This window comes from Phialemonium atrogriseum (assembly GCF_030411735.1).
Source record: "Phialemonium atrogriseum strain 8032-3 unplaced genomic scaffold QBC33scaffold_3, whole genome shotgun sequence".
In the NCBI taxonomy this organism is placed as follows: Eukaryota; Fungi; Ascomycota; class Sordariomycetes; order Cephalothecales; family Cephalothecaceae; genus Phialemonium; species Phialemonium atrogriseum.
Window position 1 is genome coordinate 539,230 of NW_026848140.1, and position 24,124 is coordinate 563,353.

General features: G+C 54.6%; 5 protein-coding genes across 5 annotated transcripts; 2 read left to right on the top strand and 3 right to left on the bottom strand.

Moving 5' to 3' along the window:
* The first annotated feature begins 67 nt into the window (after positions 1-67).
* On the top strand, positions 68-1,734 carry QBC33DRAFT_222875 (ICE2-domain-containing protein). Its single transcript, XM_060422786.1, has 2 exons — positions 68-743; positions 820-1,734. The coding sequence occupies exons 1-2, from the start codon at positions 219-221 to the stop codon at positions 1,621-1,623; spliced, it is 1,329 nt and encodes a 442-aa protein (XP_060287150.1). The 5' UTR covers positions 68-218; the 3' UTR covers positions 1,624-1,734.
* Positions 1,735-2,889: 1,155 nt separating this feature from the next.
* Positions 2,890-5,704, bottom strand: QBC33DRAFT_526229 (peptidase family M1-domain-containing protein). The gene is made up of 4 exons (XM_060426886.1): positions 4,617-5,704; positions 4,418-4,553; positions 4,146-4,255; positions 2,890-4,092 (listed from the first exon to the last, which is right to left on the bottom strand). Exons 1-4 carry the CDS (start codon positions 5,545-5,547, stop codon positions 3,296-3,298), a joined length of 1,974 nt encoding a protein of 657 aa, XP_060287151.1. The 5' UTR covers positions 5,548-5,704; the 3' UTR covers positions 2,890-3,295.
* Positions 5,705-11,693: 5,989 nt separating this feature from the next.
* Positions 11,694-14,372, top strand: QBC33DRAFT_222931 (Up-regulated during septation-domain-containing protein). Its single transcript, XM_060422787.1, has 4 exons — positions 11,694-11,983; positions 12,072-12,372; positions 12,421-13,292; positions 13,353-14,372. The coding sequence occupies exons 1-4, from the start codon at positions 11,876-11,878 to the stop codon at positions 14,205-14,207; spliced, it is 2,136 nt and encodes a 711-aa protein (XP_060287152.1). The 5' UTR covers positions 11,694-11,875; the 3' UTR covers positions 14,208-14,372.
* A 2,759-nt stretch (positions 14,373-17,131) lies between these two features.
* On the bottom strand, positions 17,132-20,026 carry QBC33DRAFT_555438 (putative beta-glucosidase M; the record flags this gene model as incomplete). The annotated part of the gene is made up of 9 exons (XM_060429640.1): positions 17,132-18,500; positions 18,556-18,722; positions 18,776-18,905; positions 18,967-19,070; positions 19,126-19,214; positions 19,277-19,410; positions 19,480-19,643; positions 19,707-19,789; positions 19,870-20,026. 9 exons carry the CDS (start codon positions 20,024-20,026, stop codon positions 17,132-17,134), a joined length of 2,397 nt encoding a protein of 798 aa, XP_060287153.1.
* Positions 20,027-22,094: 2,068 nt separating this feature from the next.
* QBC33DRAFT_222981 (guanine nucleotide-binding protein alpha-2 subunit) lies at positions 22,095-23,746 on the bottom strand. The gene is made up of 5 exons (XM_060422788.1): positions 23,457-23,746; positions 23,165-23,349; positions 22,916-23,070; positions 22,597-22,855; positions 22,095-22,531 (listed from the first exon to the last, which is right to left on the bottom strand). Exons 1-5 carry the CDS (start codon positions 23,575-23,577, stop codon positions 22,187-22,189), a joined length of 1,065 nt encoding a protein of 354 aa, XP_060287154.1. The 5' UTR covers positions 23,578-23,746; the 3' UTR covers positions 22,095-22,186.
* Positions 23,747-24,124: the final 378 nt, after the last annotated feature.

Consider the following 24,124-nt stretch of genomic DNA (forward strand, 5'->3'; position numbering starts at 1 on the left):
GGTTGTCAAGACGTCATTTCAACGCGCAACCGCCCAGAAACCTCCGCTCAAGGCCGCGTTGCCTCTTGATACAACCCCCGTCTGCCTCTTCGCCGCCTCACGTCCGAGCACCACTTTAAACGGTGGCTCCGACTCCCCTCCAAACCCTCCGATACTCGCCGCGGTTCCGCCTCCCCGCGCGTTAGCTGGGAGCGGCAGCGGGCGAGCACGCGTCTGCCATGTGGTGGCTATTCCGCGCCTTGTCGAGCGCCATCTTCCTCCTAAGCATCGTTTTATCGATACCCATCGCCTTCGACGTCGGTGGCCGCGATGCCGGCCTCGCCTACTCCCTATCGCTCTTCCTTTTCTACTTCTTCTACAGCACCATCAACCTCCTTACCCCGGATTCGTCGCGCGTAAGATGGGCCTTCACAAACCTGGTCCGCTTCTCCCAGGGCCTCGTCATGCCGATCCTGCTTATATGGGCTCTGAATCGATTCTCGGTGGATGCTGGTAGCACGGATTGGGTCTCGCGCACAGTTGCGCACGTCACATCACACGCGAAACCTAGCACTTGGCATGAGTGGTTCTTTGGGCAAGGGGGCATCCTAGAGAGCGTGACACTGGGTGGATGGGATAAGACGCTGAGGTATTCGAGTCCAGTCTTCCAACTGCTGGAAGGTTTCTGCAGTCTCTTGGTCATTCAGGCTGCGGGTCAGATCACCAGGTGGCTGGTGAACCGTGGGCGGAGCGATACATGGCTGGTAAGTGCCCCGTCTGTCTTGCCGATGGCCTTCCCCCCATTCTGGCTCTTGCAAGCAAATATTGACAGCCCCCCAGATTGTCCTTCTCGTCTTCTCCGGCTCGGTTATATCAAGCGCCGTCTACTTCCTCTGGAGAGTCGCACGATTCCCACAGATCAGCAACCTCGATGCCACGCTCATCGGCGTGACAATGACATCAGCCGTCTTCCTCTGCGCCCTGGGCATCGGCAGTGGGAGAGGGAACCCTGTTGAATCCTCACTGCTATTCGCCTATATTGTCCTTTGCGTCTATCAGATATTCACCGACTATATGCCGTCCTCGGCGGCGGACGCGGCGGCGGCGGCAGAACAGCATGCCGCCAACCAGCCCGAATTCCCACCGTTGCCACCTATAATCATGGCTTCATACTCCACACTAATGCACATGCTCAGCAACCTCCCTTATGCCGTGAGCTCCTCCTTCCAGTTCCTCTACGCCGCATTCCAAACAATAACCCCGAGCGTCATCATCTCGCTCACCTACCGCATCATCGTCTTCTACTGCGCCACGCGAATCATCCCTGCAGTGAGAGAGTCAGGGGCAAGGGCACTCTCGCAGGACCCATCGCTAGAGGATAGCGACGCAGCCTCGCGGCTTCTCGGGTTTCTGGGCTGGTTCTCGCCGTCGGTGCTCATCGCCGTCTACACGAGCTTACTGCTCCAACACTTTACCGTATCGAATGACGGGGATGACCTGGGCTGGACGTTAAGAGGTGGTGATTCTGGCGGGAACATGTGGAGGTGGATAAACGTGGCGGCTACAATGGGATTGTATTCCGTGGAGCTTTACCTGGGGGGCGACGGAGATGCGGGGCTGGGAGGCCATTGGAAGACGGATTAGACCGCCACAAAATTCGAGCGGTCGGGCCGTTCTTGACCAACAGCCGAGTCCTAGGGACGGATATCGGGGAGTCGCAGGCACGGAACGTCTCACAGAGATACCCACATGAATTTCCAAGGTTTTAGGGGATTCAGAGGCCGGACAGAATGCGACAGGAGGTTGGTTGATTGTGAATAATTCACTGGCGAGTCGGATGGGAACCCTTCCATCGTCTTGCCGACATGGGAGGGTGTTCACTTTCTGGGGAGCAAGGCTTTTCTTTAGATAAGGCTTGCTGCGTTCGGCACGAAAACAAGTCACGGATATGGGGGTACGGATACAGGACAAGGGCAGCTCCAACTGGCACACAGCGAAAGGCGTTATTGGACATGGATGGCATATTCGTTTCGGACAAGAGAGAGAGTTACTGCGCCGATTTGATTCTTCCACTGTTGATTTGCATTCGAAGGCCTTTGGTGTTATCTATATTTCTTCTTTTCTTTCTCCAATGGGCCAGCTCGGGGCATCAGCGGCAGAGTGGGAAAGGAAGTGTGTATCACACAACAGTAATGCTGTGTAACCCTGCGCGTAGCGCTGTCAACGAGCAGGCTACAAAACTATGATTTACTTGTCTTTCATGCGGTCCCGTTGAGCCTATCATGCAGCCCAGGGGCGTAGAGGAGATCGGCGTGCCAGGAGCTAGAAGGGCCGCTGAAGAGTCATCACCGTCCTGAAAAGGCGACTGGGATTGGGGCCGAGGGAGGCTAAAAGGGGATTTGATGTCTCCCCTCATCGCAATGTCAGATAGCTGGCACTTCTGGTATATATATTTCGTCTCGCACAGCATATCACTCCGAATTGTTTACCAAGACTTCAACGCTGCAGTAATAATGGCCCCTGTTACTGCAGTGGGAAATTGTATTTTCCCAACCCATATTTCTTGATGATTGCGAGAAGCAATGTGCGCATGAGGATCTTGCAAACCTCCAGTTTGTCAACGTTGTCACATATGAGTCAGTTCCTGGGGTTAGCAGCCCCTTGATCTAACTCTGTATTTCTGATATTCGAGTGGTTGCCCCTAGTGGTGGGTGCCGTGTAGGTGTCACTTGCCATTCCTCCTAACTCCAGCCACCTACGCCGTTGTGAGGCTTATAATGTTGGAACATGTAAGTTTAGGATTCATAGCAAGATTTTAACACCGACAACAGATTCACTTACTATTATGACTTCTAGTTTCAATCTGTCCATCGTTTAAATAATCGTGGTCGGGAGCACTCCGATCAGTTGCTTCTTAGAAACTGGTTGTCAATCTGAGCCAGCGTTGATTGCCAGAGGGTAGGTCGTACGGAATCGCGCTCAATCGCCACACCGTCTGTTGTTATTGTAACATGTCACTTAAAAATATTTATCTACCCTGTCCTGGCGCAAGTGACGGGGAGCATATCGAGCCCCAACTCCTCCCTGTGATATTATCTCAGGTGAGCACCCCTTTGTTTTGACGATGACCAATGCATTTTGTTATGAGACCAAGTACACAATGCCTTCACCACAATATGGACGTAGGAGAAAGCCTTCAGCCTTAGCATTACACACCCCTGTATCCTTTCGCCATGTCACTCCGCCCTCACATATTCATTATAGTTACAGGCAGATGGGCTGGGAGCCTCCACGCATCCAAACCCGGACAAGACACCTAGGCGGCGACCTTGGCCTCCGACAGCCCGAGGTCCTTCTCCAACATCTGGCGGCAGATGGGGTGATAGAAATCGCGGTTCTTCTCAAACGTCTGCAGAGCTAGGGAGCGGTCGGCCTTGTTCAGGCTCCTGAACAGGGGCCGGACGAACTTCATCCTGCCAACCTGGCCGAGCAGGTCGGCGACGCCGGGGTAGGTGGCCTTGTGCTCGGCCCGCAGGGCTATCTGGTAGTACGCCGTCTTCAGCTCCACGTTCTTGGAGTCGAGGAGGCCGTATGCCTCGCCGAGGGCCGCTGATTGCGTCACTGTAAGGGGCTCCTTGAAGGACTGGACGGCGTTCAGGAAGACGAGCTTCTGGTTGCCGGTCCAAGCCTTGACGTCTGCCGGGCTGGGCGAGAAGCCTATGGACTTCCACTTCTCCGCTAGTTCGTAGCAGACGTCGGCGAGGGACGTGTCGAATTCCGGCTTCGGCGGGAGCCCGGTGCTGTAGAACCGGCCTTCCCAGTCGATGGATGCGATCTTGTCCTTCAGGCTGGCATATTCAGGGCCGTTGAAGAACTCTAGGAATGTATCCTTGAACTCGTACGAGTCGAGGGACTTGTTTTCCCACTTTCTGAAGTAATACGGAATGAACTTGTCAAAGTTCTCCCGCCCAACCAGACGGTCGAGATAGTAGACGAAGTGGAAGCCCTTCTCATAGGGAACGGTACTAAACGCATCATCTGGGTCGATGCCTTTGTGGCTGATGCACAGCTTGGTGAACTCATGGTCCTTGCCAAATTCCTCGATTGCCTCCTCTGCCAGCCTGTGTGAGCAACTGAGAATGTCCAGGAAATGCGAAATGACGTACCAAGGTGTTTCCACCCCATGATGGCAGAAAAGTCAAAATGGGCGTTGGAACCATAGACAGCTGCGATGATCCGTCTCTCGAGATACATGGTCCAGCCTTCGTTTAGCCAGCTATTGTTGCCTGTTAGCTTTCTAGAACAAGGTTTGCCACTTTTTGCTCCCAAAAAATCCACAAGCAAGCCTATGGGTAACTTCCAAAAGGCACTGTGGGCAAAGGCAAAGAAAATGCGACAGATAAACCATTCACGGGGTCGAATAGGGGTAAAAACTCACTAATGCTCCCAGCTACAGCTGGTAACCAGGTTCCCGCTCCAGCTATGGCTCAGCTCGTGTGCAATAACATCCACGTTTTGGCGATCGCCACTGATGATCGTCGGCGTCGCAAAAGTGAAGATCGGGTTCTCCATGCCTAGACAGTACTACAGTCAGTAAACCAACCTCAAGTCAGGGTGTGGGGCATGGCGCAGCCCACCTCCATAGGGGAAGCTCGGCGGCAAGACCAAGACGTTGTACTCGCCCCACTGGTAGGGAAAGACGATCTTCTCCGCCGCGTCCATGAACTTGTCCATGCTCTCCTGCAGCTCCCACTGTGACGCCTCCAGCTCGTTCGGCCCCGTAGCCACAACCGACCGCCGCCCGATCGGCGCCGTGACCATGTCTCCCGACGCCAAGGCGAACAGGTACGACGGGATCGGCACCCCCTGCCGGAACCGGTACACCTTCCCGGCCGGCCCGGTCTCGGCCTCGGCGCTGCCAGCCTCGGACGCGGGAACGGGCAGGCCGCTCGCCACGACCACGTAGGGGCTGGTGATGTTGAAGTCGTACGTGCTCTTCACGTCCGGGGTGTCCTGGCAGGGAAACAGGCTGCGGGCGTGGATGGCCTGGGCCTGGCTGAACATGAAGGGGGCCTTCTTGTTGCCGGTCTGCGCTGGCGTCAGCCACTGGAGGGCGGTGCACTCGGCCGTGGTGGCCAGCTCAATCTCCAGCCGGACCGTCTCGCCGCGGGCCGCGCCGCCGGGCACCTCGACGTGCAGCGGAGACCCGCCGGGCCCCACCCGCGGCCTCACCTCCCACCGCGTCGATGGGCTGGCGTCCAGCTTGACAGACGACACCGCCACATGGCTGGAGTCGAGGACGATCTCCTTGCTGGCGCCGTCGGTCTGCGAGACGAGCTCGAGGATGACGGAGCCCCGCAGACACTTGTCCGCGAAGTCGATGGTCAGGTTGGCCGTGGTGTGCCGGGTGCGCCAGGCGTCATAGTTGGAGAGGGTGCTTGGATCGCGAATCCCGGCCATGGCGACGGCTGTGATGCTGAATCGCCGGACTGAGGAGCTGAAGAGACCTGGTGATGATGATGCTTGTTTGACGAGCCTGAGCCGACTGAAGGACAGAAAACCCCGCATAGAAAAACGGGTTCACGAGCTTGGGGGCTTTCAAAATGACCTAGTTGTCTGAAATTTCACAAGTTTGCTGCCTTCCCTCTTCGTCTTAAGTTCACGAATACCTTCATTTGATAGGCTGCGAGCTGTCGACGTTGGAGCATCCCAAAAGGGAAGTTCTTTAGTCTGTGGCAGCCTCAGGCATAAATATAGTGCCTTATCTAGGTAATGGTGGTTGGCTTAATCACGTGAGATTGCACGGGATTTCGACGAGGACAAGAAATTTTGAATCAAAACAGCAGGGACTGAGTTTGCCATCACGATCTCTTCGAATCACGATCCAAAAGCTTTGTTGAAGCTCACGATTCTCCATCCAATTCAGCCTTTTGCTTCTCTCGAAACGAAACAGTAGGGACGAAACATGTTTCAATCTCCGTTCCCACCCTCACTCCCGCTCCCGCTCCGGAATCAAGGTGGGTCCCCTCCGGGTCAGAAACGGACATGGATCTTGAACCCGTTGCCCTCAAAGGACGAACTATGAACAAGGTGAAACGCACATTGCTGCTAGCGAAATCGGCCGAGAAACAGGCCGTGCTCTATCCTGGCCCCCCTTCCCTGGCCGATCCACACCGGGGGTCCTCTTTTGGAAGCTTCTCTGCGTTATGCGAACCGTTGGCGTATTAAAATTTGTTCTAGGGACTAGATCCTCGTCAATAACTCAAGGGACGGCATTGATCCATTTAATTAGTCCCCCGGCACTGGCGACGATTCCGCGGTTGTTCCGCCACGACGGAATGAATGGACGAAAGAACTAGGAGCAGAAAAGGAACCTTTACCTCCCAAGCGGGGCAGGACTCTCGGAGGGGTTGTTCGGAGAGCCACGGCTATTTTTGCCTGCCCCACGCTGTGCCTCGCTCACACTCTCTGTTGAAGGTGAAGTTCCATGCACAGGTGGCTTGCAGGAGATTCTGCACAATCTCTTCCTCATCTGGAAAATAGGGGTTTCCTACGACTTCTCGCACACCCACCCGGATCCCAACACAAGGTGTTATACACAAGAGTGTCGTAGGTGTCATGGCGTGTTACGGGTTACGTTGGTTGTAATTACAAGTATTGGCATCTGCGAAGCGGAAGACACAGGCACGCCTATCAGGGGAAGGCCGCGCGGGGGCGGGACTCCCTCCATAACTTCCAGACATGAGGTTCTCTCGAGGCATCGTGGAGAAGGAGACCTCACCCATAGTATGCATCCCTTAAGTGCTGAAGGGAGCCCGTTCGCCGGGTGGGGATTTTGTTTGGATAGGGATTGTTAATGATTACAGTCCCAGGGCCTTGGATTGACGGACGCCACCTAAGTGACTTAACATTGACCATCTCCCCATCCTCGACCCCGCGCGGGAGGTAAATTGAAGGGGAGGGCCACCATGTCGATGATTTTCATATTCACGTGGCTATTACCCGCACAGTCCATCAATCAGATCTCTGGTGCATTAATACTACGTAGTTCGCGGGCAGGCTTGCAGAGGTCGGCCGAATTAGAAGTAGTTTGTTAAATTGAGTGCTGCGTAGAAGATAGCGAACATCCAAACGGTCGTCAAAGGCGCACAGGCCTCCCAAGACTTGAAGCTATTCACCCCCTCACATTAGCGTGCAGTATATTCCGTAGATTGCCACACCACACAGAACGTGAGACCTGCTCCCAGAGGGCGGTTCGAAGTGTAGTGTAGTGTAGGATTTCTTTCGTCACTTTGTGTGTACCGGGGGGAGGGAGGGAGCTATCCGGACGTGCCATGAGTGTCAGGGTATGGATGTTAGTGGCAGTTTGATGTTGGCCCGTCGGTGTGAAGAAGGTGCAGTGCTGACAGGAGTCCGGAGTCTGGACTCGCTGGAGAAGAGGAGAACAGCCATAAGGAGCTTGACGTTGGGAAGGCGACCCACAACCTAATTGGAGCTCAGACTCCCAGTCTGAGCATGAGGATCATGGGAGCAGCGTACGTTGTAACTGAAAATGTGGCCCCGCCAATGAAGGGTGCGGTGAGGAATCCAATGGGTTCTCCACTATCGTCAGTATCGTACGATCTGTTTCCGTCCTCGAAGTCGAGGTAGCAATCATGCAGTGACATTTTATAGTGCCTACATATATGAAATGGAGACTTGGAATTGGAACACTCGATTCGTCCAAAGAATGTCACTTGGAAGATCTAATCGGAGATCCAACCACGCCCGTCCAGACTTGGGACTGTCAGTGTCTCGACCTCTCCCCTCTCCCCTCTCCCCTCACCATTCTCCCTATTGGGCATGGCCTACCATCTATCCTTTTCGCAGCACAAATCTACTCAACTATGTTGCGCTTTCGGGTGAAATAAGAAAACGAAAAACATCCCCTTTTTTTAGAGTCTGATGTCGCACGGGGCCCGGCAAAGCAGGGGCCTGCGGGGAAAGAGCTCTCCATTGGCGAATCACAGTGGGAGGCTGGATGGGGCATTGCGTGCCGTGTGTGAAACACCATTTATACCCCGCACTAGCGGTTTCGAGGTTGAGGCTGGAAATTTTATTTATTTTCTTCCAGTATTTTATTATTTCGCACCTGTGTCACAACTGGGGTTCTATGCGGGAACAAGAAAATGGAACTGTGATTGCAACGATGCCATCCGTCACAGCTCGCCATTGTGTTGGACTGCTGTGTTCAGGGGAAAGCTCTTCGACCACCCCCATGCGAAGGTGAGAAACCTTCGCTGGGTCGGTTCAAAGCCGAAGAAGTCGAAACGAGCCACGGGCCCTGGTCAATATTAGCCGTGTATATGGGCCAGATCCTTGAGGATCTCGGAGAGATCGCGGCTGGGAAGATCCTACCAGTATTTTTGACAGGCTTTTTTTTAATTGTCTCCCGCCCAGGAGGCTGGGGGTCCAACGAGGACTATATCCGTATCCCGTCTGTTTATTCAAGTTTGTCATCACCCTCGGATGGCACTCTCATAGAGAGCTTCCTGGGCTGGGGCTAGCAACCAATCTTTGCGGCTCATCTCTAGGCCACGAGGGCATGTGTGTGCGCAAGCATGTGTGTGTGCGCAAGCAGGTGCATGTGGTGTAGTAGAACTACTGCGTAGCTAGAGTGTAATGATTGTGCCTGGCAGCTGCACATCATGGAGCAACAACGTCGTGAACCCACAGTTTTTAGATCATCTGGCATGCCGCATGGTGGCCTGTATCTCTTGCATAGTTAGCTACTGCGGTTGCAAATCTCAATCTAAATGGTTGCATGAACTTCTGTCCCTTTCGGCGTTTTGACACTCGGCTAATGAACAGAAGCACTTGCGCCAAGCTGCCTTCCCCCTGACAGCATCCACCAAAATGTGGACAGGTTCGTCCGATGTCGAAGCTTGCAATGGCCCATGCTTGCAGCAGAGAAGTGAGTGCGATGGCAGGTTGTCCAAGCGAAACAAGCATGTTGGAGCAAGCAGGAACTCAAGGAAGAAACCGGATAAGACCCGGGGGAAGTTCCCACGAGTCCTCGATCAAATCGCGGCCCCCTCAATCCTGTTAGAGGTGGGTTTTGATGACCCAGGTATTCCCATCTTGTAGGTCCAGCCAAACCGGTCAAACCCTCGATGCTGTTCGTTTCGAGCCTCCTCAGCAATAACTATCTAATGCATTTCTCTTCACCGGCAGCTCTGTTCTGATGGCCGGCAGTTGCTTGACAACGTTATGCTCTTTGGGCGTCGCAATGGAATGGCGTAGCCATGGCCAACGGTTAAAACCTGGTTGAAGGGGTCGATCAATGTAAATCCCTACCTACTTAGCACCTTTAACACTCCAACTAAGAACACCCTACTTACGCTGGTTCCACTACCAAATGCAACACTGGCCCTTCAAAGTTGCTTCTCCCAACCCATGGAGGGACAGGAGCTGCTTCCTTGACATGGTCGAGGTTGCATTCGATAGAGGGGTTTGGTGAGCACCTACCTACTGCCTACCTATGCAGTACGTTGTATGCAGATATGTACCCAAATCCCTGCCCGGGGCAACCTGGCGGGCATGCTATTGATCGATATAGCGAAGGTTGAAGACCGTTGTTATCACTGTTGCCTCTCGCCACTGTTTCCACAGCGGCATGAGGTTGCAATGTCCGTCTTGCTCGAATGTGCCTAGGCAGAGAGCATGAAAAGAAAACGAGGAAGCACCCATGCCAGTAATATCCGACTGGCGTAGGTACCTAGGTATGTATTTGCCTTCGTCGAAATGATCGACCTGGTATGGTTCATGCAACTCGCTCCAAGTCGCCCTTCGCCCCACGTGCAGTAATGCACCTAATACGAACCTACTGCGAACTACGAAGTAGGGACGGACCGTGGGTTGGCTCAAGAGGATGATTGTTCTTCAAGTTCAAGTCAAGAGTTTCCAAACCTAATAAAAAGATTCTTTGACGTTCTGTCTCAGGTTGGCGGATCGCGCTTGTTTCTTGTGCTACCTAGGCTTGTTAGGTTAGGATATGTCTAGTGCTCTGCAGTAGGCAACATGCATGACCCGAAGCGGTTTGGTCCGAAACGCCTGTCCTCCGATTCGCCCTTCTATGGCGGCGACATCCTAGCGGATTACTATCACTGCATCAGTGCATTATGAATTGTGATTGAACTGAACGGTCCGTGCGGAATCGTCGGTGGCGATGTCGCTCTGCTTCATTTTCGTCCGAACATCTGCAAGCATCTCCTACGGGCACTCGCGGAGTGTTTACTGCTCTACGCATGCGCAGGCTACAACGTGAGCTAGGTTCCGCATACGGGCGATGGATGGATCATCCCTACGCGTGGATAAATACATACTGTACCTACCTACGGATACACATCTTTGACACCTGCCCGCCTCAGAGAGGTGGGTAGCCGTGCTAATGTATGTACCTACGTTGTACACATAAGCTGGCTGACAACTTACAAGGCTCTAGATCTCCACTTGCCGAATAAGGGACTCGCTTACGCATATATCTAGGTATTCGTAGAGCCAGTCGACTCTCGAGCCTCCTGGGGAATCCACATAAGCGGGGAGTTAAGGCAGGGCAGCAAGGAAACGGGCGAGACTACGACTAACGGCTAGGTAGATGATGCTGCGGGAAGCTGCCGCGGGCAGCTACTACCATCCATTCAAAGGACCATCACAGCGAGCTGTTTGGATTCTAAGGTATCCGTGTGCCAGGGTGGAAATTTGCAAGAGGCGGTTGGGAGAAACGGAGAGGCGGAAAGAAGAACGGGAGTCGCGGAAGGAGAGGACCTCCGGCCCCTCACTAACAGCCAGCAGCTATTCTGTGCCTGCCCCTCCGTTCCTGCCCTGCATGTCATTGCGTGCGTGCCTCTGCCGTCTTCATAGGTACAGAACATATTCCAGGTGTCTCGCAGCCGCACCTTCCCGCCTCCGGCAGCTTCTTCTTCAAGCGCTTGTTTCTTTTCGCAGCAGACTTGCCTTAGTTCTACCCGTGACCGGCCGAGCTACGCGGTATCCAAGCCAGCACTGCTGTTCTGCAGGTGCTGCAAGGTGCTGCAGCTGCACCCCAGCTGTACCAAAGCACCCTCCAATTTAGCCAAGGACGAGCCATTGGTCTGACCAGTGTCTGCTATAGGCAAGCATGATGGTGTATAGAAAGCACTCTTACCGTATTCGACAGGAAACACCGCCTTGTGGTAGTGGGGCAACGCCTAGCGTACACTAGCACCCCTGCTGCAGCTGTGGGTGCGGGGGCCTGAACGCCATAGCTGTTTCACTCCTCTCGAGCCTTTTCCGACTACCTCGAGGCCCAGCCCCGTGCCCCCCAGGGTGTCCGAGAGGAGGAGGAGGAGGAGCAATTGCAAGCGAATGGTCTGTCTCAGACCCTTCGCTGTCACCATCGTGCCGATGTGGTGCGCAAAGGTACATTCGAACCCCCGTTGCCATGAGGGAGGGATCATCTACTGCGCAGCACCAGACCTGCATTGGCGGTGCCCAGGGGTGATGAGTGGTCATTGTTATGAGTCTTATCGCAGGAAACAAGCGTTTTCCGTGCGTTTTCGTCTCTTTTTCTTATAGTCGCCTCGATGCAAGGAATCGAGATTGACAAAAATCATAATAATCCTGTCCCACCTTCATGCCCTGCCCTTGCTTCTATCTCTCCCCTTTCCCCCCTGTTGTGCCATTTCTTCCATCTCGAGAGCTGGACAGGGAAGCTACCTGCTTGGGCGGCCTGCGATTACATATAGCCTCGTCTCCATCCCATCCGTCTCTCCCACCCGCCTATATTCCGAAGGCTCTATTCGTCCTAGCCGCACCACTTCTTCCGAGCCAGTTCTGGCCATTTACCTCTTACACCTGAGTCCCTGCATCCAGCCCAATGGCTCACATTGTCAGCTGCATGCTGGATACCGATACGGACAATCTTGATCTTAGCCTTAATAATTATATAGCAAAGGCTGTCTCCCCACAAGCTTCCAATGACTCGGTAAGTAATGCAAGCACTTAAACCTTTTTTGCCCCTCCACTCGTCATTGTCGCTGGCCAGCTCTAACTTGCGCCCTTGTTTACCGTAGTTACTGGAGAAAGCGTCTGCACAGGGCTGCGAGAAGCCCTTCGTCTGGAGGATGCACCAACCGGAGCGGAAGTATCAGCTCTTCCCCAAGGATAGGCAGCCTGCTGCCTCCCCGGGGAAGGCTCTGGATCCCGAGCAGGCTTTCGCCCTAGCCATGGGGCAGAATGGAGACAAGACGGACAAGACGGCCGGAAGCGGGCTGCGCATACGGATCAAGGAGCACAACCTTATCCGTCGCCGAAAAGTCAGCGTCCCCGAGCTGGGGCCCATGACGACTGTGCAGGAAGTTGCTATGGACTCTCGTAAGTTAGCTCCCCGGCCTTCCCTTGAGGCTCGCTAACACGGGACAGCTACAATTCCCGGCCGTCCACCTCTTCATGAGCGATCCATCAGCGCCCCCGGCAGCTCATGGAAGCAACACAACCTCTCCGAGACCATCGCATTCCCTGATGCCCAGACGCCCGACGAGAAGGCTGAGTTGGAGGCTCTCGGTATGAGCAACGCTGGCTCTCGGCGACTCGCCCTCGAAGCTAGACCGCCCTTGTCACCAAAGAGCCTGGCACCCCTCGTCATCCCAACCACAGCCTCTCCTGTTCCGCGCCTAAAAAAGCAATCGTCTCTCAGCCGTCTTCGGTCCGGAAGCACGCCAGTAGAACCTACAATCCGCTCAGCCCGGACTGACGATTCGCCCAAGTCTCGAACACCTTTTACGCCCTTGTCAGGCTCGACAGCTCTAAACACGCCAAGATCGGCTGCCCTGTCAACAATGAATGCGTCCACCCTCCCGACTCCTATCTCTGCACCCACGGAGTCGCGATCCTCGCCCAGGCCCTGGGAGAAACCGACCAACTACGCCGTCGTCACAACGCCCAGGGAAGGCTCCACCGAGTCGAACTCGACTCCTAAAGCCGACCCTGAGCCGCGGCCCGTTGCAGCTATGGGTCACAGGAGGAATCAATCTGAGTCTGCGAGCGTCATGGAGCGAGGACGGCCACGGAAGCGAAGTGAGACTACCGGATGCACGTCTCTGAAGCGTACAGCGTCGAAGAGAAACAATAGTGCAGAGCGCCGGGCTTTCGAGCAGCTGCCCAAGGGATGGAAGGTCAGCGAGGCTGCGAGCATGCTAAATCAATCCGAAGTCGTCGCTATCCAGAAGCAAGCCTTGCAGCAGGCCGCGAGGTTCGAGGTTCTGAGGAAGGACGATGTCGACAATCTCTCGAGGGTAAGCCTTGTATTGCCCACTTCTGAGTTTTGACAGAGCATGTCTAACAGCAATGAATAGGAGCTTCGACATCTCGATGAACGTACCGAGTATCTTCGACGGACTTACACGTCTCTCAGGGCTGGCCGGCGCAACCTGCACTCGAGGATCTGCCAGTATCTCCGCTCCCCTCGAACTGCCAAGTTCAGCCACGATTCGATTCTTAAGCAGGAAGAGGCTCTGGCGGAGCTAGACACTTCCATTGACGACTGGGTCACGAAACTCGAGCAGGCTGAGAACCGCCGCACTCGAGTACGCCAAAAGCTGCTCGAACACGTTGCGGCCGCTGCGACTCTTCCTCTCTCCCCGGGCATCGCTGGCGTAAGCCATAGCCTGCAGCTAGCTATGGGTATTCTGCCCCCTGGCTCGACCCCACCTGCAAACATCTCCACACCTCCACGAAGCCCAACTAAGGCATCCTTTTCTGCCCACTCCCAGTCTTCCTCCCCCTCCCCCCAACGCGTTGTTGCCCAGGTACCTTCGACCATCCTTGAGCAGCCTCTCTTTGAAGAAGCTGCCACCGCAGATTTTAGTCTCACCGGCAACAAGGAGGGCGATGTCGCTCCTCTTCGCCGAGCGGAGACTATTCGTATTTATGCCGATAACGATGTCTACGCTCTCCTCGCCGACGTCGAGGACCAGATCACCAAGATGAGCGCCGGTGACCCTCCCAAGGAACCGTCACTCTCGGATGATGAACGCAGAGAGCTCCACCGGGCTCACAGCCAGGAGCTTCTCAATGGTTCACCGGTGAGGAAGTCACCGGCCGCTGAGTCGCCTGCGCCGCCTTCTCCAACCAAACAGGAGGCCACTAGGGACAACATCTTCCTTACGAACGCCGTCTTCAAACCCAACAAGCTGATTGCTGTTCTCTAAGCCTGATGATGGTTCTATCTGTCCATCTATCTCCATCCACTGGCCATCCGTCACCACTATGACTTCTCAATGTCTTATAACACGACCATCGAAGCACGCTACCACGGCCGACCCACCTACAGTCGTTCTGTTTGACTGTTTCTTCCATCTATGATACCCATTCTTGACGATCATTAACCGCTGTTTATCTTGCATTTTCACTGCATTTGGCATATTGGCTCTCAGATGCCATGGCCATCCCTAGCCATTTCGCTTCTTTCAATCTTAATACTATTGTAAAAGTTTTGATTATATGAGAGTTTTGGAAGATTGTCTTTGGGTTCCTCTCTCATGCCGTCACGGCCGAGCCGACATACTGCGCAAAAACTAACGGCCTTCATCAAAATTGCTTGTTATTCGACTTGCATCTGCATAATGCATTCATTCTACCTCTCTTTTGCTTCACCCTTTTCTCCTTCTGTTCATTGCATCCATACATGCACTGGCAAATGGATTTGCATTGCTACCATTCTACAACCACCGTTACTTACTCATCTGCATTACACAAAAAGGCGTTTTCTTCCTTAGCTCCTCATCATTAGCCACCAAAAATGCATTCTCTGCTGGAAGCAGGAAGGGGAAGCATGAGCTCATGGAAGCATCCAAACTGAGACACATTGAGTCGGAGAAGAGGAGATGGCGTCACAATTGCCACTCGGGATGCAAGACTTGGAGGCGATTGAGCCACGGCTCTTTCGAGATCGACGAGAGCGGGCTGTTTGTTTAAGGCTGCCCTCCCTTGACCCATGTATAATAATAGCTTGGGAAAGACAGGCATTCAGATTCAATAAGATCGGTACTCGTCGTCGATCACTATAGCCCCTTGCTACCTTGTTTACACGTGATATATCCCGCTGGTCCTATTGTTGTGAAACGGCACCCCTCCAGTTTGCCACCGTGTCAATGCAACACCTCTCAGGTGCCCAGCCCTCTTGTATGCAGAAAACGTCTGCCCAGTCATATGCTTGTGCCTGCAAGTTACGGATGTTCGACATCTCGCCCCACGTCGGGACATCGCATGAAGCAGTGGAACGGCGATCGTCAAAAAGCAAAGAAAAAAGACTCGCCACAATGGGTTGTTTCTCTGCTCGTTTCGCCCCGGCCCCTGTACATCTAGTGTACCCCGCCCAGCCCTGCCTAGAAACCTTATCATGCGGCTGGATATGCCTCTCTCCCCTGCATGGTTGTTGCCCTTTTCTCCGTGATGCGCTGCCGGCAGATTCATGCCACGTGCTTGTCAATCCTCCGCTGCCCTGCATCAAACCTTCACCGCTTCTCGCCCCCCCCCTCCCCCCGCCCACCTCCCCGCCCTCGTATCAAAGCAATGGGTGACGATTGCCCCAAATTCACCGAAGACGTTTCCACCTCGCCTCGGGGGAACAACCCCCGGTAAACAGGGGAACAGCGTCTATTACTCACATGCCGTGTACGATCCTTCAGGGCTCTGCCGCTGAAAAGAGGCCTACCGACTACGTACGTCTCTGGGTCGCTCCGTCCCCGCCGGCGACCCTGGAGAGTGGCAAAAAGACACTTACTTCCCACGGCATTGACGAAGCTGAAGCGGACGGGACGATGAGTCCGGATAAGGCTGGGTAGATTCGTCTCTCTCAGATTCGTAGTGTTCGTTGTCTGGGTGACCCGAGCAGGTGGCGAAGGTGGGTCTCGGGCAGGACCGAAGTATGGCAAGGGTTTATCGACTGTTATTGACTAGACTTCCGAGGGGCCATCACGCATAAACAGGCAGCTTCGTCGTAGGAGGGCCTCGGACCGCGTATGTCCACCGAGTCCTGGATCGGGGGAAATGGGGGGCGCTTGTACGAATTCTGTCTGCGGCTGGGCCGGTAGTCCTGAATGTTAGAAGGATAGGTAAGTGCTAAGTAGATGCCTTTTTCTTTTAGTTATTGCCATTGGATGTGGTCGTTCAGCCTTGGCTCCTCTCCTCTGGGTAATACATATCTCATAGTACAGCCCAGCCGTACAAGACATCATTGAGTTCCATCAGGCCGACCAGACAATTCTGTGCGCGCACATCATGACGCTCGTAAAGCACCCAGTCTGGGGCCGTAAGTTAATAGAATATTCAGCAAGACCATCGAGGCGAACTTTGGCGGCGACAGATGGGAACTCGGTACCTACCTACCTACGGATTACACCAGCTAGAATCCGAGAGTGGGTCCGGCCGATCGGCCGCCGGCTGGAATGTCGGTACGGCCCGTAGGGCACCGGGCCGCGCGGGCGCGCGCCCCAAGTGGGGGGGGGTTTTTGGATAGCCCAAAGATCCTCGCCGAAAAATGTCTCGCGCCATCTGGCGCCCGCTGCAGATCAGTTGAGGTTCAGGATGGCCCCTGTAAGCGAGAGGCGGTCACGAAACAGACGCGGCTTCCTAATATCGGCGTCCCCTCTGTTCCGTGCCATCCATGCCCTTCGGGACCACGCCTTCGGGAATCAACCCTGCAGAAAGTTGGGCCTTGGTAAAGGGACCGGCATTCTCGCCACGCTGCTGTTGATCCCCATGTTTGCTAACAGATGTTTCAAACCCTGACTCGACTAATTGATGGGGCCGCAGAGCGTGTGATTTGGCCCTTGGGCTCTGAGCATAAGCTTCTGCTATTAACATTATGTACATGTACCTATATAACTATCTTGACAATAGAAACACCCCTTGCCCACTTGGGCTCTGGGGTGATGGCCTCGTTCCCTTCATACTCATGACAACCTGGAGCTTGTTGAGCTCTCACTCGGCTTTTCACATTCACAACACCGTGAATGGTCCCGCAGGATTCAGGACCCCAAAGCCATTCGAATCAAACACAACCTTGAACCCCTTTCCCGTATTTCCACCCGATTTCTCTGCCAGCCCCCAACGCCGCGGGAGCCCGCTCTGTTCAAATCACCAGCTTCCCCTCCAGCCTCAAGTCCCTGCTACTCGCCCCGACCCACACGCCGTACTCGCCGCGCCGCAGCCTCCACTTCTGCGCCACCACGTCCCAGACGCTGAGGTCGCGCCTCGTCAGCGCGAACCCCACCGCCGCCGTCCCGGACGCGTTGACGAAGGGCTTCTCGAACCCGCGCAGCTGCCGCGCCGGCGCCCCCTCGCCCGGCACCCCGACGTACAGCTGCGCCACCTCGGCGCCGCCGACGGCGCCCGTGTTGCGCACGTCCGCCGTCGCGCGCGCGATGACGTCCCACAGGTCGGCGGGCCCCCCCTCGACCGTCGCTCCCGTGGGGAATTCCGCCGTGTCGTTGGACGTCTTCGTGACGGACAGGTTGGAGTACTCGAAGGTCGTGTAGCTGAGGCCGAACCCGAACTCGAACCGCGGAGTGATGTTTTTGGCGTCGAAGTGCCGGTAGTCGATAAACACGCCCTCCGAATAGTTGCTCTGTGGGAAGGCGGCGAAGATGTCCTCCGGCATGTCTGGCCCCACGAGTTGGCCGTAGTCTGATTCGTTGCGTGCGACCGTGTAGGGCAGCTTGCCCGAGGGATTGGACTTGCCGTAGAGGATGGAGACCAACGCCTTGCCCGAATCTTGCCCCGGCAGGTGTGCGAATATCAGCGACGTGACGTTGGGATGGTCGATCCACTGATCGACGAGCCGGATGCCAGCGTTGTGGAAGACGACGACGGTGTTGTTGCATTTGTCAGCCACGTTTTTGATCAGGCCGTCCGTATAGTCATCATGCAAGTTCGGGCGGTCAAAGCCTTCTGAAGCGAAGGCGTTGACAATGACGAGGCAGGCATCCGAGGCGGGATTGATTTCGGGGTCACCACTGGTAAAGTCCCAAAACAGAGCCGTATCGTCCTCGTATGCCTGTTGGGTTATTGCATCAAAGGGAGAGATGATCCGTGACTGTGAGGTAGCCCCAGAACCGCCTCCGGAGACGATCGTTCCGTTGAAGGCAATGGCTGGGCGCTCGCTCACATCCCCTGCTATAAACCCCGAGAGCAAATCCTCAAAGTTGAACGATTCGGCCCCGAGATTCCATGGCGATACGCCGCTGCCCACGTTGTTGTTATCGGGCGCCTTGGCTGAAAAGCCGAATATGGAGAGCAGGTTGGGCTTTTTAAGGGGCAGGGCTTTCTTTTCATTTTTGAGCAACACGTGGCCCTCAACGGCGCCGTCGAATAAAACGGATCTAGACGATTCGTTCCGCGCATCTACGATTTTGTGCGGCTTGGTGAGGGAGGCGGGCATGCCAATACCTGGCTCTGGAAAACCTTGATCTTGGCCCATTTGGTACCAAGATGCAATGATCCTTTCTCAGGGTTAGCCCGGATACCTGACTTGACCAGAAAGGCCATATCGCTTACCTTGTAGCCATATCAGTGATGCGGGACTCGGGAACGGAGCCATTGGACACAGCCTTGGATAGTTCGGCACCCCAGAAGGGACCACCAACCGGCATGGCCATGTCCAGGCCAGCCAGGGCAGTGGCAACACCGGCATGCTGAGCACCCCAGTCGGTGACAACAAACCCCTAAGATACCGGTGAGCTAGAGGTCGGAAGCGGGCTTACAAGCTGGTGCTTACCTGGAAGCCGAGTTCCGTCTTGAGGATGCCATTCAAGGTCTTGCTGTTGGCACATCCATAAGAGTTGTTCACGCGATTGTACGAACACATGATGTTACCGCTACCCGCATGGATAGCGTCTTGGAATGGCCTAGGCTCTCCGTTAGCAGGGCCCTTCCGATATACCACATGTCAACAGGAGTATAGCTTACCATAAGTACAATTCATGAAGGGTCCGGTCATCAATATTGGACGATGAAGCTTGAATGTCGCCGGAGGGATTGCGGTATGACTCTTGCTCGTTGGCGATATAGTGCTTCGCAGAAATCAGCCAAGGGGCCCCAACGACGCATGAGATAGTAGGCACCCACCTTCGTACTGGTGATGACACCAACCCCCTGTATGGCCGAGACTGTCTCATGGACGAGGGCACCCGAAAGGTAGGGATCGTTGGAGAAACCTATTTCCGATTAGTTCTAGCCGTGAGAGAAAGCTCCCCTTCTAGCAAGAGAGGGGCCTTACCTTCCCAGTTTCGGCCCCCGAGTGCAACCCGTCCAAGGGGCCCAACGACGGGACCCAGCAGGACGTTAACACCCTTCTTCTTGAACTCCGAGCCCATTCCGAACCCACGTTTGGCCGCCAGCTCTTTGTTCCAGCTATCAATGGTCACGAATAATCAGCAAGCCTGACGTTGAGCCCAGCAAATGTGAAAATGGCATCCTCACCTAGCACCAACATGAAGCCCGCTTGGCCAGGAGCTAACAAAGTCGGTCGAACGAAGGCCATTCCCAGCATCGCTTAAGCAGAGGCCGGGGAACTTGAGGCGTCGGATTGGGGGGATGTTCCCGTTGCATCCATTACTCGCGGAGATACCGCTCGTCAGGTCGATCTGTTTAGGCCATCAGACAACATCCCGACAAGTGGCAGGGACATGACCTCGCAAGCCATTTACCTTCTCCTCCAGGGTCATCTGTCCTACCAAATCCTGGGCTTTGGTAAACGCATCGGCCCAGGTTGCCAGGCCACTGATATTGGCTATGGTGCAGCCGAAACCAGTCAGCGATTTCAATGTCAACATTTACACCGGATCTCCCCTCTGAACCATTCTGACTTACGTGAGGGATAGACCGGGGGAGACTGGCCGTAGAAGTAAGTATCGCTTGAGATGTTACCAGCGGGCTCTTGGCGGGCGCAGTTTGCAGAAGAGCAGGCCTTTCCATGGGGTAGGGCAGCAAGGCCGGCAAGGCCGCCGCCGATGATGACAAGAAGCATGATGACGAGAAGGGCAACGCCTCGCTTGGTCTTGAGAAAGGGGAAGCGCTGCGTGACCCGAGATAGTCAACTGGATTTGTCCGCCAGGACTGGCGGCTTTCCAGCAGTGTTGCTGGGGGAGAGGCGCGCGGATGTAGCATCTCCAGCCATGGTAGCTCGCGAGCTGGGTCGCACCCCTCGATATGCCGTGTTCCGGGGCCCTCGATGATCAGCAGGAAACCTCGACCCTTTGGAAGGGGATACTCGGGCCTTCCTTGCTTGATGGAAAGTGGGTCAAGGGAAGAGGGGAGAAAGGTCAGGTAGGTGCGTAGACACCAGAGCGGAGAAGCGTGAATAGCGTTGTTGCCGCAAGAAAACGTCAAAGTTGTGGACTTGGTTGTGGACGTGTGGCCAGCCGCAGAGTAAGAGCGTTGAGAGCGTGAGAGTAGCTAGTATAAAGACAACAACAAGAGAGCTGCCGCGTTAGAAGGATACAATGACCCAAGCCGAGAGTCTATGTTCGAGACCAAAGCTCTGTACGTTATAAGAGACGAAATGCTATGTCAATCAAGAGAGATGCAGAGGCAGGAATGTCGATCAGATATTATGGTGTGTAAGTTCAAGTAATTGCTTTAATTAAGCGCTTGTTTGATGCTCGTTGCTCCAGCAAATATCCCTGACCTGGCCGTGGTGGCCCAGGGCCGGCAAAAGGTCGGGACTGATGGCCTCTTTTGATTGGCTGAAGCGTCATCCATACATTACCAGTTGCATCATGGGCCAGATGCTGAGTTAAACCTTCGTCGGAGGCAGGACTGATTGACAACGGCCCCCATTCTCATTACCACCATCTCCCGCTATGCAGCTTCCAGACCTTTGCATGCATGTATCCACTTGTCTTTTTTTCGTGCCACGTCGGTGGCGGGGGTGGGGGTGTGTGGGTAGGGGAGACAGAGGGGAGGGTGAGGCTCAGAACTGGCCGCCTCATAATAAATGAAGTGGAAGCTATCCCGTCTTCGTCGTCTTTGTGATGCACAGGATAAAACGTCGGGACGTTAGGGCCGAACCTTGTCAGACCGATCCTGGTACCACCTTCTGGCTAAAAGGTGCCCGTTTCTATCCATGCCAGCCATCAAATACACGATAACGGGAGCTAGGGCGGCAATCGATAGTAGAAGCCTTTCCCGAAAGCCACTCCCGCATTCCTGGAACTCCCTTGGAAATCCGAGTCGGCGTCCTCCGTTGATCTAACTAGGGGGAATGGATGGCTACGGACCAAGGGAGAGGAACCAACCGATTGTGTGACGCAGAGAGTCAGCCAAGCCTAGGCATTGGGTGGAACAACCCCTGTAGGAAGCCACACCCAGAATGGCGGGATCACAGCTCAACGCCGTTTGCATCATTTGTGGATTTTTCATCTGCCTTAGGTACAGTACATACGCTTCCGAAGACTTTGGTTCTATGTCTGCTGGTAAATGCCAGCATGCGAGATTCATTACATCATCCCCAGCCTCTGCCGTAATGAAATGGGAGTTTGGGGTATATCTTTCTTTCCTCGGCTGAGGCAGGAACAGTAGTGCCCTTCCTAGCCCTCACAAATACCAATTCGACCTGATGCGATCCATCCATAACCTTTCGAGGACAATATCGATGCCAACGAGTGTCCGTACCTGTTGTCCATAACGAACTTGGTCCACAAAAATCAGCCCACTAGGGAAGGCAAAGTCAATGGCTGCTGCGCCACTCCCGAGCCCCTCTCAACCAAGACACTTTGTCCGAGGTAGGAAAAGCAGGCGGGAGAAGGTGGCTCATTGGGCGCATAACTTGGGGTTCAGGCGGTGGTGGCCCGGAGGTGCCGTAATAAATATGTGAACAAGGAAAACACGAATATAGCGTGGTAATGTGCGCTCAGCAAGGAATCGCTCCGCTGGTGTGTGAATATATACGAGAACGAAGGCAAGGGCCCAATGGTAGCTTCTAAGGTGTGCTGTCGGGGGCATGCATGCGATCTAAATCAGATCGACAGCCGGCGCATTGGACCGAGATGTGGGAAAATCTCGGCATCAAGAGGAGCGGAGCAGAGGTGGAAATATCGGGGCGGAGTCGCCTGGCCGTGCCTCCAGTGCTCGTACCCAAAATCGCATTGCAGATACTAGTCCACTCTTCGACGGAACCTCCGGGTACTCAAAGGATGAGCTGCTTGAGGTTGCGCTGAATGATCATATCCTGGACCGATCCCATGGTGATCTTCAGCAAATTCGTGTCCGTCGCATTCGTGAAGTGGCCGTATATCTCCTTGTCTGGATTCCGGTTGAGGGCTCGGAACTTGTCCATGAAGTACTTGCTCGCCTGCTTCCAGTCGTCGGGCGGGCCGTGGTAGTCGGTGAACCCATATTGCGTTATGGGACTCCTTGGAAGTTTCTCCTTGAAGAGATCCATCTTGTTGAGGAAGATGATGAGGGCGGATTTGGCGAACCAATGGGAGTTGGCGATCGACTCCCAGAGCATGAGGGCCTCGTTCATTTGGTTCTGATGCCGGCAGCGGTCAGCTTCCAGAGTCTCTCACTTGCATACGCCCCACCAAGACAACTTACGCCATCCTTATCCTCAACGAGGCATTGGTCATAGCCGGATATGGCGACGAGGAAGAGAAGACAGTTGACATTCTCGAAGCAATGAATCCACTTCTTTCTCTCTGACCGTTGGCCGCCAACGTCAAACATCCGGTATGACAACTGGCCGAGGTCAAAGATGGTCTCTGTGATGCCAGTCGTCCGCAACCTTGACCGCAGAAGATCTTGGTCTGTGGGCACATATCCTCTGTCCCAAAGACGGTCTATGTCCTCGCAGAAGCTTCATCGTGTCAGCCGGGATCGTTCGTTTCGCATCCGGGATATAGGGCAGGGCACTCACTAGTCCAGGTTATCATGGAGCGCAAATTCGTTACCCTTCGCGATAGCAGCCTTGACACCGCTGTCGACCCACAGGTTCTTGATAGGCTCCAGATAATCCAGGGGGAGGGGTTCGTTTGGGTTCATCTCGTAGTCGACCATGATGTGCGCCATGTTCTTCTATAGGGCTCAGTTAGACCCCGCTTCTTGCCTCACCCCTGACCCGAGGAACCAGCCAGGGCCATTTGTGGTTTAGGACGGTTGGACTTGCCTCGTTATCCTCGTTCTCGAACTTGATGCCCAGCTCGTTCATAGCATCCGAGATTAGGCGAAATGCTTGAACGACATTGTTGAACACGACGGGTTTCCACTCCAGCCTCTCGTTCTTGCTGAATCCTTGTGAATAGATCAACCTCATCTGCTTTAGAATCGTCGACTTGCCCGACTCGCCGGCACCTAATACGCAAAGGAGAGTCAGCCATTGGAGAGCGATGGCCGCAAGCGGGAGTGTGCAGGAGGAATGTGGGCTCGACGCCCCGTAGGGCTATAAGGGGTGTCCATACCGAGTAGCAGTAGCTTCACTTCCTTGGCCATCCGCTTCTCGTCGGCGCGAATCATCTTGTCGAGCTCGTGTGACCGGGCCGCCCCGGCACCATCTCCTTTGTCTCGGCCACCGAAACACATCTTGCTGCTCCGATGATTGGGAAGAATTGGGGTCGTGCGACCGAGGGAAGTTCGGTTTCGCGTGCTCTAACGCGGCAGGGGGGCGAAAAAGGGGGAGTTCGGCGGAGGTTCGAGGGTTGAAATATGGACCGACGGCACCTGCGACGGCGACGGCAACGATGGTGGTTCGAGGTCTAGATAAAAACAAGCCGAAAGACAAAGATGGAGTGAATGTCTCAGAGCGAGAGAGGCGTCAAGTCTAAGGAGGATGTCTCGAACGTAGGCTCAAACGTTCATCGCCTACCTCTTGGATGTTGGTCAGAGCTCTGGACGATCAGACGAAACCGCACGGGTAAAGCATGAGGCGGAGTGTGTACAGTACCTACAGAGGTACCTACGTTGATACCTGTACGAGTTACACAGGGGTATTGCGGTTGCTTGCGTGCTGCAGGAAATCAGAGATTGGCGGTGCAGGTATGTGCAACGCTGCAGATGGGTTCGTGGGAAGTTATTATGCTTCAGACAAGTCGAATGAAGAAACACTGGAACGTAGGATCTGGTTCAGAGG